General features: G+C 52.7%; 2 protein-coding genes across 5 annotated transcripts in view; one reads left to right on the top strand and one right to left on the bottom strand.

Moving 5' to 3' along the window:
* Positions 1 to 9,731, top strand: part of SUMF2 (sulfatase modifying factor 2) — a 14,208-nt gene extending 4,477 nt beyond the window's left edge. Inside the window, exons 3-10 of one of the 4 annotated variants that reach the window (XM_024744307.1) lie at positions 2,041 to 2,124; positions 2,694 to 2,808; positions 3,240 to 3,284; positions 3,650 to 3,800; positions 5,027 to 5,082; positions 7,247 to 7,331; positions 7,499 to 7,643; positions 8,890 to 9,731. In XM_024744307.1, the coding sequence (XP_024600075.1) occupies positions 2,041 to 2,124; positions 2,694 to 2,808; positions 3,240 to 3,284; positions 3,650 to 3,800; positions 5,027 to 5,082; positions 7,247 to 7,331; positions 7,499 to 7,643; positions 8,890 to 8,974 (766 nt within the window). In that variant the 3' untranslated portion in view covers positions 8,975 to 9,731. The remainder of the gene's footprint in view (positions 1 to 2,040; positions 2,125 to 2,693; positions 2,809 to 3,239; positions 3,285 to 3,649; positions 3,801 to 5,026; positions 5,083 to 7,246; positions 7,332 to 7,498; positions 7,644 to 8,889) is intronic. The other 3 variants (XM_024744308.1, XM_024744309.1, XM_024744310.1) reach the window with 3 other exon arrangements.
* Positions 9,601 to 18,256, bottom strand: PHKG1 (phosphorylase kinase catalytic subunit gamma 1). The gene is made up of 10 exons (XM_024744306.1): positions 18,209 to 18,256; positions 15,788 to 15,879; positions 15,101 to 15,279; positions 14,612 to 14,666; positions 12,140 to 12,205; positions 11,698 to 11,861; positions 11,225 to 11,315; positions 10,945 to 11,098; positions 10,673 to 10,798; positions 9,601 to 10,319 (listed from the first exon to the last, which is right to left on the bottom strand). Exons 2-10 carry the CDS (start codon positions 15,868 to 15,870, stop codon positions 10,074 to 10,076), a joined length of 1,164 nt encoding a protein of 387 aa, XP_024600074.1. The 5' UTR covers positions 15,871 to 15,879; positions 18,209 to 18,256; the 3' UTR covers positions 9,601 to 10,073.
* Positions 18,257 to 19,076: the final 820 nt, after the last annotated feature.

Genomic DNA, 19,076 nt, shown 5'->3' with positions numbered 1-19,076 from the left:
ATATATATATATATATCTCTGAAGTCCAAAGTTTTTGTTAGTAGCAGAGCTGGGCCTGGAACTGAGATCCTCAGACTCTTGAGCCAGTGGATTGTCCAGCGCACTGGGCATAGCACTGAGAAATATGGGCAGAAGTCAGACACTCAACAGAAACCTCTGCAACAGGGGAGAAGGAATTGGGAGAAGGGTCATAGTAGCTGAGAGTCCCTTAAATTCCCTTTACATTTACTTAGGGAAATGGCATTGTTTCCAGAATCAAACATTTTGGTTCCAGCTTAATCTAAGAAGCCATGTTGAGCTGCATCAGTGTCCCCAAGGTGGTATGTTTTGGGTAGGTTAAAGTAGAAAATGATCCAGAACATATCTATAACTACCTTCAAACGGTAGAGGAGGGAGTATATAGGGAGGAGAGGGAAAGGAAGAGGAGGGGATGGGAAGACAATAAAGCAAATGTGAGAAATGACTTAAATGTTACGTTTGTGGACTTAAAACTTTTCAGGATAAAAAGTTTTGGGGAAAGTTTGATTCAGGAGACACAGGCTGAAATAAGCATAAGGATTGTCAGTATACTCCTCAGGCCTTTTGACTCATTGCTTCCACCTCTAGGGATTTGTCTTGAAGAATTAAAAGTTGTCCAAAAACATTTAGCTAAAAAACGTTTAGCTATTGATACAACGCTAATACATTTACAATGTCATCTTGTAAACAAATGTTAACAACTTTAGGATCACTTAAACATATTGTATCAATATAACAGACTACTTAGCAGCCCTTAAAAATCCTGTTGTCAAAAAGAGATAGTTCTGAAGTGTTAAGTGAAGAAAGTAGGTTACAAAATACTAAATAGGGTATGATCCCATTTTTTTAAAACTATATGTATAGAATGTATATGCATTAAGAAAGACCTGGAAGATGCAACGTGGCATTAGGTGACGGATTCTGCTCATGTTTTTGTAACTTCCAAAGGAAAATAATTACAGGAAGCACCTTCCGAAAGCTATTTAAAAATCCTTGGCTGTGGGGTGAAGGGGGAGAGAATATGGACAGGTATATCTTAGTGGGTGTGATAATGGATGATTTTAGTTTTTTTTCTTTTTACCTACCTCTGTTTCCTTGTTTTTCTATAATATGATGTTATATATGCTTTAAAACAATATTTTTAAACAGGAAAGTTATTAAAATCAAAGGAGAAATCACTTCTGATCAGGCTTGCACCACATCATGACAACCAGAAACAGCTAGCTAGGTAGATGCATTCTTTTTTTTTTTTAATTTAATTTAATTTATTTATTTTTGACTGTGCTGGGTCTTCGTTGCTGCGCGTAGACTTTCTCTAGTTGTGGTCAGCGGGAGCTACTCTTCATTGCGTAGGCTTCTCATTGCGGTGGCTTTTCTTGTTGCAGAGCACAGGCTCTAGGCACGCGGTTTTCAGTAGTTGTGGCTCACGGGCTCTAGAGTGCAGGCTCAGTAGTTGTGGCACACGGGCTTAGTTGCTCCGCGGCATGTGGGAACTTCCCAGACCAGGGTTCGAACCCTGTGTCCCCTGCATTGGCAGGCAGATTCTTAACCACTGCGCCACCAGGGAAGCCCTAGATGCATTCTTTTATATTTTAAATTGACCTTTTATATTATGAAAATATAATGTCACCTCCAGGAAGCCCCTAAACTTTGCTTAGAACCCATAATCTGTCTTCGCCTCTCTGGTAAAAGAGTCTCAAACCGTTCAGGTGGTCAGAGGTTGGTAAATAGCTGTTGCTACCAAATCTCATCTCCTCCTCCATTCTCAATGTCCCTTTGATGGGTGAACGATGTCTTCTCATATAAGAGGCCTGGCACAGATGGAGTACACTTAGCCCAGTGAAAACAATCCATCTTACCCTGGAAATCCGCTTGCTGAAATTTGCTCAGCCATACCAAGCTATATGAAAATCCATTCTAAACTCTTGGCAAGTCATTTTTTTTTGACTCAATCTCCCTCATCTGTCAGAGGGAGATAATAACCCCTGTTCTGCCTCCCTCCTGTGATTGTTGTGACATTAGGTATGTGACGAAGACCTTTCCGAAGAGAGACCCATTCCTACCCTTGAATCTTCTCAGCAGCTTTATTATCTCCAAAAGCTGGAGGTAACCCAGATGACCTGCAGCTGGTGAATGGATAAACAAAACATGGCCTATACACCCAATGGAATACTACTCAGCAATGAAAGGCAACAAACTGCAAAAAAAAAAAAGGAACAGGGATGAATCTTGGAAGCAGTATGCTAAGTGAAAGAAGCCAGACCCCCCACACTGCATACTCCTGTATCATTCAATTTATGTGAATGTATATTCTGGGAAAGGCAAAACTAGAGAGAGAAACAACAGACCAGTGGTTGCAGAGGCATAGGGGAATTTTGGGGGCTGGTTGATGGAACTGCTCTGTATCTTGATTGTGATAGTGACTACGTGCTTTGTCACAACTCACAAAACTATACACCAAAAAGAGTGAATTCTCCTGTTTGTGAACTGCTCACACAGCAACAGATTTTAAAAGAAAATCTGCTCAGGCTCTCAGGTGAATTCCTTGTAGTTCCTGAAAATTCTGTGATGTGTGACTAATAGGATAAGGGTGTATGAGGTTTTCTGGAACAGGAGAGGGTGAGGGTGGAGCACAGAACCCTATTAGGTAAACCGTATGAAACATCTCTTTTCAGGGAGTTTGTCAGGGAGAAAAAGTACCAGACAGAGGCTGAGGTGTTTGGGTGGAGCTTTGTCTTCGAGGACCTTGTCTCTGATGAGCTTAGAAACAAAGCCACCCAGAAAATGCAGGTAAGAGAACCTAGGTTTGCAGCTGAGGGGATGGGAGTGGGACCTAGACGGAGAATCCTGTGGGATCTGGGGTCCCCTGGGCCACAGTAGAGAATCCAACCTGAGAACCAGAGGCAGGGAGGAAGCGAGAGAGCCACCCTGGAAGAGTCAGATGAACACACACTCCCAGGAGGTTCACCCCGTGCCGGTTTCTGTATAGGGAGACTCTGTAAAGATGCAGACACACACAGCGTCCAGTATACTCCCTGGACCAGCAAGAGAACCTCTTGAGAAGCCTCCCTCCAATACAGGTGGCGAGATTTTGGACACAGCCTCACTTGGACCACCTGAGTCTCAGCCTGAAGTCTCTGCTTTGCCTCCTGGGTGTCAGTCAGGAAGGTGCCCTCGCTGGGTCAGAGCATCATTTTAGTCACGTTCCTTCCTTTTCGCAGTCTCTCCTCTGGTGGCTTCCAGTGGAAAGGGCGTTCTGGAGGCAGGTAAGGGTTGGTTCCTCTACTTTGTTTTCTCCCCCTGTTGACTCTTGGGAGGACTGGCTTCCCTAGACCCTTGCCCATCTAGAAATACTGAGTTTAAAAGGATGACAGAGAAATTTTAGGGAAGCATCCAAGCCACCCTGTTTTCTCTGCCCTAATCCTTTTACCCCTGGCCCATCCCATTTCTCCCTTTTGTCTCATGTTTAGTCCTTCTTTCTGACTCTGGACCTCTCCTCACTCACCAGGCTCTCTCTTCCCACTTCCTTGTTCCATCTGTGGTAAAAGCTGAACTCAGGCACCCTAAGCCTAGCCTTCCTCAGACTTCCACAAGCTCCCAGAAGCTTGTCTCACTTCAACCTGGCTATCAGCCTGCAGGTCCCGGCTCTGGCATCCGAGAGAAACTGGAGCTCCCAGTGGTACACGTGAGCTGGAATGATGCCCGTGCCTACTGTGCTTGGCGGGGAAAACGGCTGCCCATTGAAGAAGAGTGGGAGTTTGCTGCCCGAGGGGGCTTGAAGGGTATAGAGATGCCAAGTGATTTCCCTTTATTCTTTCTCCCCATCCTACCTTGCATGGGGGGCTTTAAAGGGTGGGATAGGTTTGTGCTCCCTAGAGCAGTGCTTCTTTTATTTTATTTTATTTTATTTATTTATTTTTGGCTGCATTGGGTCTTTGTTGCTGTGCACAGGTTTTCTCTAGTTGCAGTGAGTGGGGGCCACTCTTCGTTGCAGTGCGTGGGTTTCTCATTACGGTGGCTTCTCTTGTTGCGGAGCATGGGCTCCAGGCGTGTGGCTTCAGTAGTTGCAGCACACGGGCTCAGTAGTTCTGGCTCACAGGCTCTAGAGTAAAGGCTCAGTCTTTGTGGCGCACGGGCTTAGTTCCTCCGCGGCATGTGGGATCTTCCCGGACCAGGGCTCGAACCCGTGTCCCCTGCATTGGCAGGCGGATTCTTAACCACTGCACCACCAGGGAAGCCCCGAGCAGTGCTTCTTACACTGTGTAGTGATAGACCAGTTGTTGGTATTATTTCTAATCCATCTCAGACCAATACTTCCATAAAATAGCGTAAAACTTAGTAACTGGAAAATGGAATGAAAAAAACAGACATGTATTTTTTTAATTATTGGAGAGTCTACAGACAAGTTCCATTTCAATAAGTATAATCAGAACAACATAGCATAGGGAAAAAGAAAAGGATTACCTATACTGTATACCTTTTCCATAGCTGTATAGGGATTAATATAACATTGCTATTTGCTTATAACTTTGTTAGTTTGCAATCCTAGCTAAACAGAAAGTTCGAGTGAAATAGCAATTTCCCATATTCAACACCTCTACACAGTCTTTGAATGAACACTGGCTATACCAATAGTCAAAGTTATTAATGTGATAAATGAGGTTGCTTGTACACTTATCCAGTCTAAGTCTAAAGAACAAGTTTCTCAGTGCTTACTCTCAATTTCTGTACTTATCCCAGCATGAGCTGGTAACAGATAGTTTGCAGAATGGCATTGGTCAGAACCACACCTAGAATTGTCCTGTCCTGGAGCAAATCAGAAGCCAGGGCCTCCGAGTGCAATACTGTGAGTGGAAGGGAGGGGCGTGGGAAGTAAAAGTAAGTAATCTTATTCTTCTGTTCTCAGCACTTCCTCACTTCCTTTCGGTTGCCTCGCTCTTTCTACCTTTCCCTTCTTCTCCAACTCCTCACCTCTCCCTCCTCCGCTGTCTCCTTGCCCTCCTGGCAGGTCAGGTTTACCCCTGGGGAAACGAGTTCCAGCCAAACCGCACCAACCTGTGGCAGGTAAGACACACGTTCCTCGCTCCTGTCCCTTCTCAGAGTGTTGATTGAGACCTGCTGTGGGCTAGACACTGTGTTAGGCTGTGGGACTCAGAGGCCTTCGTGTTGTAATGGAACTGAAAGCTGGTAAAGGGGTAAAGCAGAAGACAACGTGGTGGGGCTGTAGAGTGAAGATGTGCGGCGTGTGCTGGGGGTGTGCTAGGAGTGTGCTCTCTTGTGCTGCAAGAGCAGGGCGTGACTTCACCGTGAACATGCCATTTGAGCTGATTGAACCGGAGTTTGCCATGAGAAAAGTGGAGGAAACAACATGCATGTCAGCAGTGGATAAGGAAAGGGTGCTGTGTGTTCAGAGACATGCCAGACTCGGAGAGGCTAGCGCACAGGGAAACAGGAGGTATAGGAGATGAAGTAGGCAGTGGATTGGAGGCAGATTATGAAGGACCAGGGGTGCCAAGATGTGGTTTTAGATTTTACCCTTCAGGCAGTGGGGAGCCGACAGAGGTCTTGAAACAGGGGAGCGACAACATCATTTTGATTTGGGGGATGCTGATTGTTGAAAATTTGTGTGGGATCAAATGAAGTAGAGCTGCAGGAGGTCTCTGAATCCGAGGCTGCGGCCATGGCCCAGGGATGTGAACACTTGCATGAAGTGGAAGTGAAATCGAGAGGAAGCCAGGTGGGAGACGCCTGCCTGAGAGGAGAGACAGGGTTTGGTACTTCGCCAAACGTGGAGGAGTGGAAGACAGAAGGACTCAAGCATGAATCCAAGCTTGGGCAAGAGGGTGCTGGTGTGACCATTATCCAGAATAGATAATATGCATGTTGGGGGTCAGAGGGATAGAACTTCGTCAGTTTAGGATCAGCCTAGCTTATGCTGCCTTTGGGTCATGGATATGCTCAGTAAGAGCTTGAAAGTATGAGTTTGGAGCTTAGGACAGAAGTCTGGGTCAGAGCAACTGGTTTGAAGTCAACGGCGTACACTGTAGGCAGGAATGACATCCCCCAAGGGGACTCTGCAGCATGAGGGGAGCCCAGCACCAGCATTTTAGGGTGAAGCCTTGAAAAGGGCCTCAGGGATAGACTGACCTTTTAGATGATCTTGGGATCAGAGCTTTGCAAAAAGTCTTATCTGACTTACTCACCATGGGATCTTTGTTAAATTAACTGTTTTGAGTCTCAGTTGCTAGCTTTTTTTTTTTTTTTTTGGCTGCGTTGGGTCATCGTTGCTGTGCGCGGGCTTCTCATTGAGGTGGCTTCTCGTTGTGGTGCATGGGCTCTAGGAGTGCAGGTTTCAGTAGTTGTGGCACATGGGCTCAGTAGTTGTGGCTTGTGGGCTCTAGAGTACAGACTCAGTAGTTGTGGCACACAGGCTTAGCTGCCCCGTGGCATGTGAGATCTTCCCGGACCAGGTCTCGAACCCGTGTCCCCTGCACTGGCAGGTGGATTCTTAACCACTACACCACCAGGGAAGTCCCAGTTGCTAGCTTTTTAAAGGGAGAAAATACTTGCCTCACAACCTGGTCAGGATTAAAGACATAGATGTAGCAGCCCTAGCACATAGTTGGCGATGGGTAAATTGTAGCCCCTTCATCTTCCCTTTCATAAGATCAGCCCCCATAGAGCAGGGGCAGCTGAACTCCAATTTCAATGAGAAGCAGAATGAACAAGTTGAACAAAATGCGTCAGCAAATACAGGTTATTTTTCCAGAATGTTGGCAGTAAAAAGCAGGAGGTGAGGAAGGCAGGGTCAGAGCAGACGAGGGAGAGTTAAGCCTGTTGGTGATAGAAGGGAAAGCGATGGTACAGGGGAGCACAGGATGAGCGTCTCGTTCCTGAGGAGACGGGTGCCGGTCAAGGAGGAGGGGAGGCAGAGCCTTTCTTCTCAAGGCACATGGGGAGGAAGTCGAGAAAGTGGGAGTGGGGCAGGCTGGTGTGGACACAGGGGAAACGACACATTTCCTAATCCAGCCAGGAGGTCATAGTAGAGGACACGAGGCAGCTGGTTAGGGAGCTCAGGGTGGGAACCTCGGGTCACTGCCCCGTGCCCTTCCCCTACCGCAGAGGATACTGCAAGATGGCCTTGGTTTAAACTCCTCTGGGCAGGTGGGAGCAGCTGCCTTGGGAAAGGGTTGGTAAATCATTGAGCCTAAATTTCTCCCTCCCTCAGGGGAAGTTCCCCAAGGGCGACAAGGCTGAGGATGGCTTCCACGGAGTCTCCCCGGTGAACGCTTTCCCCCCACAGAACAACTACGGTAAGATTGCTCTTCGGGTTGCTGTCATGTCAGCGTTCACAGCTCGGCTGGTGGGATGGTCCTGCCTGAAAAGTGAGGTGGAGAGAAGCAGCACGGGGAAGCGTTAGCTCCCCAGGGCCATCGGGTGGCGCTCCCCAGCCTGGGCCAGACCCGCCACTGTGCTTCAGGGCTCTTTGACCTCGTGGGCAACGTGTGGGAGTGGACAGCGTCACCATACCAGCCTGCTGACCAGGACATGCGTGTCCTCCGGGGGGCATCCTGGATCGACACGGCGGACGGCTCTGCCAATCACCGGGCCCGGGTCACCACCAGGTGAGGGGCTCGGTAGCTGGGGGCTGAGGGTCTGGGTCCTGGTCTGCCAGAGCACAGGTGGCACCAGATCTGGCGTGGCCGCCGCTGCCGTGCCTCCCCCTCCACTGGGGGCTGTGGGTACAGAAGAGGAAGCAAGCCACACTTGCCATAGAAAGCCAAGAGCCCGGGACTGCTGGTGCCTTTTCCTGCCAGCTGTCAGCCCCAAGGCAGACTCTGTGTCCAGCATCTGAATTATGTGGTTTCCCCTCTTGTCCTCCAAGCTAGGCTTGCAGAGAGAGGGAAGTGGAATGGCCACATCGATAGGTCATGGCCAGGGGTCATGGAAATATTGACTCTTCCAACGAGTGTGCACATGAAAAGTCATTTTCTACAACCGTATTGTCTTACGATCAAGAAAAACTAGGCTCAGGGAGGTCCTGGAGCCTGCTCATTTCACACAGATGGCTAGTGGTGGCACCTGAATGGTGGAGTCCCCGGCTCCCGAGTCCCCTTCTAGGACCTTCCACCTTGTTCATCTGTGGATTTATTTTGGTTAATCTCCCTGCAACTCCTCCGGCTCCTGGGTTCCAGAAGGACTGTCGAGAAGCCACCGTTCCTGTGGCCTCAGGGTGTCAGGTTTGCAGGCGTTTCTTTGATACATTGAGCCCCTGGATTTTCCTCACCTTTTTCTTTAGGACAAAGTAGTGGAGAAAGTATTGGCCTGGGGACCAGGAAACTGGGTTTGCCACTGATTCTGTTGTGCCACTAAAGCAGTGGTTGGCCTTGGGCAAGACATTTAAATCTTTCTACTGTCTGACTCTGGGTCTGTGAGATGGTGAACAAAACACACCTTCCAGAGCAGTAAGGGAAATGGCAAATGAAGGAATACGTGTGAAACTTCTCTGGAAACTGGGTGGTACTGATTGGTGCTATGATAGTCTCACTTCTTGCCGACAGGTTTTTTTTGGCTGAGTTATTCTAAACTACCGACAGTCGAAGTTATTACTTGTGGCCTTTCCTTCCTTCCAGTTCAGTCTCTCAGGACCACCCTCACTTCCTCCACCCAAGGTCCCTTCTTACCCCTTTCCCCCAGGAATTGCACACCCTCAGGCCCTACCCTCACACACCAGACTGTGTATGCCCCCGCACCAGTCCCCAGGTGCCCCAGACCACAGCAGGCCCTGGGAGCTGGAGCAGGAGAGTTGGGTAAGGCCCTGGGTCCCTTTCTCAACAAATGTCCATTCTCTCTCCCCTTCTCTGGTGGCAGAATGGGCAATACTCCAGATTCAGCCTCAGACAACCTAGGCTTCCGCTGTGCTTCCAGTGCAGGCCGACCACCTGGGGAGCTGTGAGCAGCCACACAGAGATGAGGAGAGTCCCCCGTGGCACCCGTGGCACTCCCTGGCCACATGCCAAACACAGCCAAACTCGGGACTACGTCCATCCCCTCCCCCCTCCCCTGTGGCAGACACCTCTCCCCCGGGCAGGAAAGGCCCCTGACCTCCGCGGAGGGGCGCCACTGTCTCTTGGAGAAGGGGCCCAACTTACTGATTGTGCCCAGGAGCCGGACGTTTCTCTTAGAGGTCAAATACTGACCGTATGGGGGGCACATACTCAAAACAGTTGGGGCACAGTGCTCTGAAAGGCAGTTTGTGAAAATATTTTAAATCTGCTCCCTCCAACTTTCTCGCTGTCTGACCCGGGGACCTGACATTGTTTGCTCAAGGCAGAATTTCCCCAGGTCTCCTTGTTTTCCCAGCAAGTTGCTGTAGAAGGAAAATGATTCCTTCATTTGCCTTATTTGTGGGGTTTCATGCACCTCCGAGGGAACCTAGTTTCCACCGTATGTGAAATGCAGTTCTGTGAGCTCTTTAAAGCACACTGTCAGCCTTAAAAGGGTCTAGGAGAACGACGGATTTACCAGGCGCAACTGTGTATCACGGAGGCACAGTGAATAATACTCCACAAAGACAAAAGCAGAAGCTTCCCTTTCTATTATTAATTATGTAAGGGCTGCCCTGTGCCTCTAAAAACATGGCCCCAGGGAAGAACCTGCTCCTGTGCTGTCACTGGACTTTGTGAGGTCAGTAAAATCTCCTGTGATTGCGATTCTCAGACTGTTCTCTTTCATCCTCACCCTGGGACCCTAAAGGCGGTGCACCGAGTGTCAGTAACTGTGGGCCTCCCGTGAGGACAAGCGGACATGGTGGTACAGCTGGGCCATGGAGAGGCAGGGTACTTCTGGTTCTGGACCACAGCTGGTCCCCCATTCCGTGGGCCTGGCTCCAACTGCACTGACCACCGCGTGACGCCTCCAAGAGGGGAGAGTGGCTGGGGCCAAGTGCCGCCTCTGGACAGAGGCCTGCACCCGCTCTCACTCCTGTGCCCTCCATATCGGTGGCTTCTCCTCCCGGCCTGACCCCCATCCCACCTGGCCTGCCGGCCTGCCCGTCAGTAGACCTCCTCAGCCAGGGAGAGGAGCACAGCCTTGGGTGTGTTCTCGAAGAGCGCCGCCCGGTTCTGCTGCTGCCCCTTCTTCACCCAGTGGCCATAGATCCGGAAAGCGTAGGCGTCGATGAGTCGCCGCAGGGGCCGGAGGGCATAGGGGTCTCGGATCACGATCTCCCGGGTCACGGGCTTCACCCGGCGGTACTGGTAGTAGATCCGCACGGAAGCCAGCACCGTCAGGGCGATCACCTGCGGAGGGCCTGGCCTGAGAGCTGGACCCGCCCCGCGGCCTGTTTCCTTGCCGGTCCGTGACGGCAGGCCCTGAGCTTGTTTGCCACGAAGGCTTTTCCTTCCCGCCTGCCCTCCCCCCGCCCCCGTTACCCCCATTCCCACCCGACCAGCAGGCACAGGGCTTAAGGCTGTCGGAGCCAGAAGCCAGAAGTTGAGCTGCAACCATCACAGGGCTGGGCGGGAGGAGAAGGGCGGGTGCTCTGGAAACCCCGTGGGCGTAAGGAGTCCCCAAGAAGGGCACCTGGAGCTTGGACTTCAGGGGCCTGTGGCACCTACCCCGGGGGCCCTGAGCGGCAGGCGAGTTTAAGTACCTTGAACTTCCCCCGGGGGCTGAAGTGACGCACTTCCTCCACCGTGTACTGCTGGAAGAAGGGATGCGCTAAGGCCTCTTCTGCCGAACAGCGGCCTTTGGGGCTCACCACCAAGAAGCGGGAGACCTGAGAGAACGAGACAGAACGGAAGACGTCTATGGGGGGGTCCCTCCTGGCAGGGCCTCCAACCCGTGGCATGCACGGTACACTCCCCTCTCCCCACTGTACGTGCCCCTCGCCTGACCCCCAAGCCAGGAGGGCTTTCCTCTCACCAGGTCTTTCACGGTGTCCGAGTAGTCATCCCATTCTGGTGAGCCAAACCGGTAGTCGCCACTCATGATCATCCTGAGCATCAGCATCTGCCTGCGGTGCCAGAAGGGCGGGGAGCCGGCCAGCAGCGTGTACATGACGACCCCCGCGCTCCACCTGCAGTGGGTGAAGGCGGGCGGGCCAGCTGTAGCTCCCACCGTGCCCTCCTCCCCAGCCAGGGGCTCCCGGCCACGGGGGCATCCCCGTCCCTACGGGTCACCTCCCTCCCCCCAACACACTCACATGTCCACCTCCTTCCCATAGCCAGGGTGGTCATCATCCATGGAGCACTCAATGATCTCAGGGGCCAGGTAACTGGGGGTCCCACAGATCTCTGCAGGGACAGTTTCCATCAGAAGAGGTCAGCAGAGGCACTTGGAAGAGGAAAGTCCAAAGAGACAATGGAGAAGGAACCAAAGTGGTGGCTGGGCTGGGACTCTCTGAACATGGGCCTGGCCCAGGGCCAAGGACAGGGCCAGGGCGCTGGGTCCTGTGGCCACCCCATGGGGCACCATCAGTGGCCTGGTCACTTCTAGCTATCCTGGCCTGGAATGCAGGCAGTGGGAACCTGGCTCAGCCCAGTCCGGGGAAGAAACACCCAGCCCTGAAATGGTAGGATTTTTACTTTGTGGGGGAAACCCACGCAATCTCTGTTCCTAGGAGAGCTGAGGAGAGAGCCTGAGCCCCTGACATGGGCCAAGGCCATGTTACCAGACCTCGCAGCTTCTCTCCTGGCTTCAGCTGGCAGGAAAAGCCGAAGTCTGTGAGCTTGATATTCATGTCATCATCCAAGAGGATGTTCTCAGGTTTCAGATCCCGGTGCACGATGTTGAGTTGGTGCAAGGTGAAGATTACCTCCAGCAGGGCTCTCATGATCTTTCTGGGGTGGGACAGGAACAGGTTACTTTCATCTGCTACTCTGCAGGGTCAGGTAACAGGCAGGGACACCAAAGCCCATAAGCCAGCTGGACTGCGAGTGAGGGAGGACTCAAGACAGGCCAGGCCTACCTTGGCTGAGTCAAGGAGGAAAGGAGGCCACCAAAGCCAGCGGAGCACACTGCCGACCCAGACGGGTGCGTGCCACGCCTCCTCCAAGGCCTCGGTGCCTAAGCAAGGGACTCAGGCCGGAAGTAGGGAGAGGGGCAAGTGGACCCTCACCTGGTTTCCTTCTCACTCAGGGTGACCTTCTCAGTGAGGTAATCAAAGAGCTCCCCTCTCTTCATCCTGTGGGGACAGAGGGTTTGTAGCTGGATGTGCCCCAAGGCTACCCCCTCCTTACCCTGCACCCAGAAAACTGTTTCCCACCCTAACACCTCCAGGGGCAAAGTGGGCTGCTCCCCACAAAGGACCAAAGTCTGTGGGGAGGAGCTAGGGAAGTGAGTGGAGAGGCTGTCTCGGAAGGTTGAAAGAAGAACAAGGGAGACTGGGGGATGGCACCAGTGCGAAGGTCCCCCCACGTGTGGGAGTGATAGCATGGACTGGGATCCATCAGGGTCAAAATCAGGGTTGGGAGGGGAGAGAGGGAACTTGAGCCACTGGCACAAGGCCCCAGACCCAGATCAGAAGGACAGGAGTATCCTGATTTTTCCCAGGAACAAAGAAGCAACAGTAGTGATGGAAGAGCAGTTTTACCTATTTTAGGATTAAGAATTGCGGTTCCATTTTCTCACTTGGGATGATCTAGAAAGAGGTTTCTGCTAGAATCATCTAGTTATACCCTGAAGGGCAATTTGGGGCAGCATTAAAAATAGCTTCCCCAAGCAACTTCTTCAAAGGTTAGAGACATTTGAGCTGCCCCCAAGGGCTCTACGGGACAGTGCCACCTAACGGAGTTGAGACAGCTAGAGCTGGGCGAGTCTGGAGGGGTCCTAGGAAAGTCTCCTTTGGTTAAATAGGAAAGGTGCATCCTGCCTGCCCCTCCAGGAAAAGCAGGGCCCAAGGGAAGAATTCTGGCCAGTATCTGAGGGAGGCAAGAAAATCCTTGAACTTAACTGGTGGGGCGGGGAGTTGAGTTCTGTTTGAGGAGCAACCCAGAAATTACAGAAGTGAGCCTTGTTTCATACACGATTGGTACTGTGTCCCCAAAAGGCAGTGTGTGCCTCCAGTTTTGATCACTTTAATTCCATTTTAAACACGCTAGGAGAACTCACTAATAGCAGCAGCAGCAAAAAGATTTACCAGTCAACACTGGGACCCCGGCAAGGCCCACCAGCAGGCTCCTGCCTTCCTGGAGCTGGTGGCGGAACTGTACACAGGCCAAGTTAAATTGTGTCTCCAAGAAAAACTTAACACTGCACGTGTTCGGTATGGCTACAAAACGAAGCGTTCCAGCAATACAAAATCTGCTTGAATAATTTTCTCAAAGCTAGTCCCTAAATTAGCAGTTACGTATGGAGAAGTCAAGACAGCTCTCCAACAATGATTCGTGCAACAGAGATGTGTGTTCTTTAGTGAGGACTCCAACGGAGCGGGGGCATGGGAGCTGGAGAGTTCCCTTCCTTGGGAACCTTTTCCAGTAACAATGGTAAGAAGTCTGAGTGCACGGTTCACAGAGCACTTTGTGTTGTTCGAATTTGATGCTTGGAGCCTGGGGAGATGGACAGTATCGTTTTTCCTTTCCTGAGAAAACAGGAGCTCTCCCAGCTAAAAGGCCCACTGGTCCCTGGAGGCAGAGGGCCCTGTGACAAGGAGCTCATCTCAATAGCCCTGTTGGTGCACAAGCAGGGGAACAGTGACACGTTGCCGCTGATGCTCCTGCTGACGACGACGACGATGATGTCAATCTTTGAACCACATCCCAAGTACAATCTCTACCACCTGGCTCCCTGGTGGGCCTCTTGCCCCCATATCGCAGGCTTCCTCCTTTCCACCCTTGCCCCTTACAGTCAGTGGGACCCTTTATAAAAGTAAGTCAGATCACATCACCCTCCTGCTCTCGGCCCTCCAGAATTCTTACCTCCAAAATGCCTGCATAATCTGCTTTTTGGTACTGACCGACCTTGCCTCCTGCCATCGCCACAGGCTTGCTCCACTCCCCCATCCTGACTTGCTTGCCGAGCCTCAAACATGCCAAGCCCACCCAGCAGGGCCCCTGCTCTGGCTGTTCCCTCGGCTAGAGGTCTCCTTCATCCAGGTCTCTGCTCAGGTCACCTCCTGGAGAGCATTCCCTGCCCACTCCCTCTGACCCCCACTCAGCTTTACATATATGTGTATATGTATAACTCTGTGTGTGTTTTATGACTTGATTGCTTTCTGTTCACGCCCTGTGAAAATTAGTGCATGAAGTAGGATTGCGTATCCTCAACGTCTAGAATAAGTATTGAATGACCACCATGGTCATCATCATGGTAGTTCATAATTATTAGCATTTACATTGTGCCAGTCACTGTGCCATTATTACTCCTGCAATACCGATGGGAAAGCTGATACTGACAGAAATCATCCAGCCCATAAGTGATGGACCCAGGATTTAAAACCTGGCAGCCTGACTCCAGGGGCTGGTCTGCCTAAAGCGTCTGTGACCTTATTTGGCATCCACGGTGTAAGGGGCTGGCTGCTCGTCTCCAGGAAGCCCTGGGTGGGGGACTACAATAGAAGCCTCTCCAATAGGCCCCAGGCCTGGGTACTTACAGATCAAACACCAAGAAGAAGAAAGTGTTGGTCTCATAAGTGTCCTTCAGCTGTACTGAAATGGAAATGGCTCGCTTATCTCAGGCAACAGAGGAACCCAGGCGGGGGCAGTGGAGGGCAGGGGCAAGGGGACTAAGGCCGCTGTGGCCGGACTCAGAAGCTGGAAGGGGTATCGCGATGGTGTTCAAAGGAGGCACACCAGGGGAGGGGGCACCCAGGGACTTCACACTCCCATTCCCTCACCTGCACCCAGCCCTGCCTGTCACCCCTTCTGTGGGGCTGGAAGAGGGGGCTTAGAGCTGACTCCCGAGAGCAGTGAGGGTGGAGCCGGGAGCCTCAAGCCTCTGGGCACTAGGCTTTCAGGGCCTCGGGGTGCAGGAGACACTCTGGTGCTTCTGGCTCGCTGCACTGGGGCCACACCCCCCGGCTTGGGTTATCAGAGTACACCCATGGCAGGGCACCACGCCGCGGCTCGGGGCCGTCACTCACTGATGTTGGGGTGTCCTGAGACCTTGCGCAGGATGTCCACCTCCTTCTGCGTGGCCTCTCGCAGCTCCTGCACCTCCTCAGAGCTGAAGCTGCCCCCACCCGTGACGTCGATGATCTTCACAGCGTACTCCTGGCTTGTGGGCTTGTGGATGCAGCGCCTGACAACGCTGCTCACTCCCCTGGGGGTGCAGAGGACCGATCATCCCCGGGGCCCCAGGGCGAGGCCCAGATCCAGGCTGCAGCAGATATGTCCTGCCTTGTCCCCCAACTCCCTGTGAGCTTCGGGGGATGGTAGGATGAAGAAGGCACAGAGAGGGCGATTTGCCTGCAGCCCAAGAGGAAGAAGCCTGCTGTGGGGCCTCCTAGCTCCTAGTTCAGTGCTCTTTCTCGGCACGGAGGAAGAAGCTGTACCCTCTCAGGGCCATTAGCTTCTCTCTGACACCTGATTCCTGACCCTGGCCCCAAGCTGGGGGAGCTCTTGGCTGGGAGAGGTCTCTAATCTGGGTGCTCTTATACCCGCTTCCTCCATCCTGGTGCAGGAGGGCAGGACCCCGAACCGAGAGTTTCTCCAAGTGGACAGTGCTTTCAGGATGGAAATGGGGTCAGTGCTCAGGGTCAAGCAGAGATTGATCCCGCCCGCAGTGCCGGCCGGAGCCCAGAATTTCATGGGGAAGGTCCGGGCCTTACCTGCCCAGGATCTCCTTGGTCTCGTAGTTCTCATAGAAGCTCTGTGCGGAATGGGAGTCCGGCAGTGTCTTGTACTGGGCCATGTTCAGCTCCTTAAAGAGGGGAACAGAAAGAAGCGGTCAGCCTTCCTGACCTGGGGGATGTGCTCTTTGAGGGCTGAAACCGTTTCTCCCTTTTTTTTTTTCTTTGGCTGCACCACACAGCATGTGGGATCTTAATTCCTTCCTCTGGTAACCAAGCACCCAGCAGAACCAGGGATCGAACCCGTGCCCCCTGCACTGGAAGTGCGGAGTCTTAACCGCTGGACCACCAGGGAAGTCCCTCTCCCTCATCTGTGTATTTCCTGGCATCGGTCTGGCCTCTTGTGAATACCCAAAATAAATATTTATGATTTTTTAAAAAGCTTTGGAAAGAGCCCAACTTGCTTCTCCCCACTGGCTGTAAGCTCCCGTGACCCCAGGTGACCATGTGGCTCCCGGCATGTTCTCGTTGTTAGTTGTTGCTCCCTGGTAGGAGCAACAGATGGGCAGCCAGGCCCAAGCCCAGGCTCCAGGCAGGCATCGGGCCACCAGGCTGCAAGGTTAGTTCTGACAGGGCCAGCACACGCTTGAGTTTAGAAAGCACCACCGAGAAACTCTGCAAAGGACAAATTCAAGTGCTCTTTCTTTTCCTCTTTGAGGCGACGCAGCTGGTCCTGCTTTTCCTCAGCCTGCTCTCTGCACTTCTGGAAAAGGTGAGAAGCTTCATGGTTTCATTTGCAAATATGCTGCTCCCATAACCTCTCCTTATCTCCCCCACTTGTAACTGTCCTACCCAGAAAACACCCCTCCTTCTGCGACAGCCTTGCTGTGCTTCCCATTGCTGCTTCCTCACCCATTCTGCCCTTAGTTTTTGTGATCACTATCCCTCCTTCACCCTTCCTTCCGTCCTCCCTCCCTCTCTCCCTCCTTCCATCCTCCTTCTGCGACAGCCTTGCTGTGCTTCCCATTGCTGCTTCCTCACCCATTCTGCCCTTAGTTTTTGTGATCACTATCCCTCCTTCCCCCTTCCTTCCTTCCGTCCTCCCTCCCTCTCTCCCTCCTTCCTTCCTCCTTCCTTTCTTCCTTTCATACTCTGAGAAGCACTGTGCCAGGTGCTCTGAGGGAGGCAGAGTTTGATGGGTGAGTCCTGGCCCCAGCCTCTGGTATCACTTGTTCTCTCATCTCTGTCCCACCATGATCATCTCTAGATCATCCCAACCATCCCTCCCCACTGTGCCCAGTGCAGGTGTGTCGCAGGTGCTGCTCCGTAGATATAATGGCTGGAGGTGTCCCTTTGGTCCAGGTTCCTGCCAGCAGGATGGCCATGTCCTCAGAATGCGCTGTGTCCTACCTAACGATGGCCAATGAGCCCTGAGTGGTCCTGCTGCAGTGTGGGGCAGAACGGAGCCAGGACACTCAGGCCTAGACCCAGAGGAGCTGGCTGGCTTTGCTTCAGGAACATAGAGGCCACTGGGTACGGAACTCCTACCTCACACGGAGGATTTGAGGACTGGAGAAAATGCTGTACCAACAGGAAGAGGGGCAGATAGAAAATGGGCACGAGCTGCCTCTCAGCAGGGCCAAAGATGCCTCTGGTCCCATTTCCACTGCCCTTTCTGGGTCCAAGAAGGTCTGGCCTGTCAAAGAGGCCCATTTGCTGACCAGCCAAGCAGCAGCCCTGGCTGCCTCAGGACAGGCTGGCTGTTCCAGGAAGGCTGGTGTCCCCACTGCCGGGTGCCCGGTTCCCAGAGGAAGGATTAGAATAACAAGTCTCCTCTGCCAGCAGCAGGCTCTGGAGCTGTCTCTGCTCCACCCCCGTCAGCAACCCCAGCTGAGCACTGGAGTGTCTGTTCCCCATAAAAACGAGCCCAATTCCTGGTAAGCCGTTTAAAGTTCCCACGAGGGGCATCTGTTCCCCCTCCTCCCCGCACCTCCCAAAGCTGGGTAAGGAAAGGTCTCTCCCTTCCTGCAGCCCTCCCTGCACAGACGGTGTATGTGGACCCAGCCCGGGATGCCGTCCCGTCAGGGCCCGTTCCCTGGCATAACCGGCCCCACTGAGCCCCAGCAGCACTCCCTCTCCTGGGGTGGGTGGCGGAGGTCCATCTTGCCTCATCCCCTTACTCTAGGCCTAACCTGGGGCCAACTTCGCGCCTCTGTCCACTGCCCCTGCCTGCGTTCCCCATGCCTTACCGAAGATGCCTTTGGAAAGGGTCCCCAAACAGGAGTAGGTAGCCTGGTCCTTTTTGGAACATGACATCTCTCCCTGAAACTTAGAGAATCAGTGCTGCCATGCTTCTGGGCCCACGTGCCTTCAGAAGCAGGGAGAGGTGGATCTAAGGGATGTGGGGGGTTCTGTCTTCCCTACGCCACAGCCTCTCCCGCTCCCCACACAGCTACTCACCTCTGTGTCCTCGCAGGCCCTGGAATGAACGTGACAGGAATCCCAAAGGTCCAGGAGCCCCCTGGGGACAGGGGACAACAGAGGGCTGAAGCGTGTCCCGAGCCGACGCTTGTGGCCAGAACAGGATATCTTGCTGCTCTTCCTTCAGGCTTTGCTACTTGAGGACGGATGGCTGATGTGCCAAAAATAAATCCCAGCTGCAAAGCTGGGGTGCAGGCCAAGGCTCAGCCTGACAGTGCACGAGTCGGGGCAAGGCTCCGCAGGGGTGACCTCTGGTGGAGGGTGAGGGAAGCTCCGGTGGCCTGGGAGCAGGCAGGACAGCACAAGGTGACCCATCTCCCCTGTGGAGCTCACTCAACCTCCAGGCTTAGAGGAGATAAAGCCAGCTTGCTGGGAACACGCTGGCTTCTCTGGAAGCCATTCCTGTGTGTGCTGAGAGCAGAGCCCTGGAGACACCCCAGCACCCCGGTGTGCCCACCCTGCAGCCCTGGCTGCTACAGGGACCCGCTCAGCTACGGCTTGCATGGCTGCCTGACCCAATGCAGACCTCAAAGGCTAGGGAGACTCCATCTCTGATCTGCCTCCATTTCATCCTTAACTTCAGCCTGCAGTTTCTAATGAATGAGAGGAGTTCCATGTGCCAGGGAAAGCACATGGGCTCTAACCGTGTGTGGCTTTAGGCTGTTTGGGTGAGGGTCCTCATCGGTGTGAGTCTAGCTTAAGAGGCTGACAGAGCTGGAAATAATGTATGCAACATGCTGGCACACAAGCAGACACTTTTAAAATGCTCACCGTCATTCTAAAGCTACCTGTTCTTCAAACCCCTGGTTCTTCTAATATACCAAACGAAGAAAGGGGTGATACACTG

This window comes from Neophocaena asiaeorientalis, unplaced genomic scaffold (genome assembly GCF_003031525.2).
Source record: "Neophocaena asiaeorientalis asiaeorientalis breed wild unplaced genomic scaffold, Neophocaena_asiaeorientalis_V1.1 scaffold91, whole genome shotgun sequence".
NCBI lineage: Eukaryota > Metazoa > Chordata > Mammalia > Artiodactyla > Phocoenidae > Neophocaena > Neophocaena asiaeorientalis.
The sequence above is the reverse complement of the archived record's forward strand: the minus strand, read 5'-3'. Positions and strand labels throughout refer to the sequence as shown.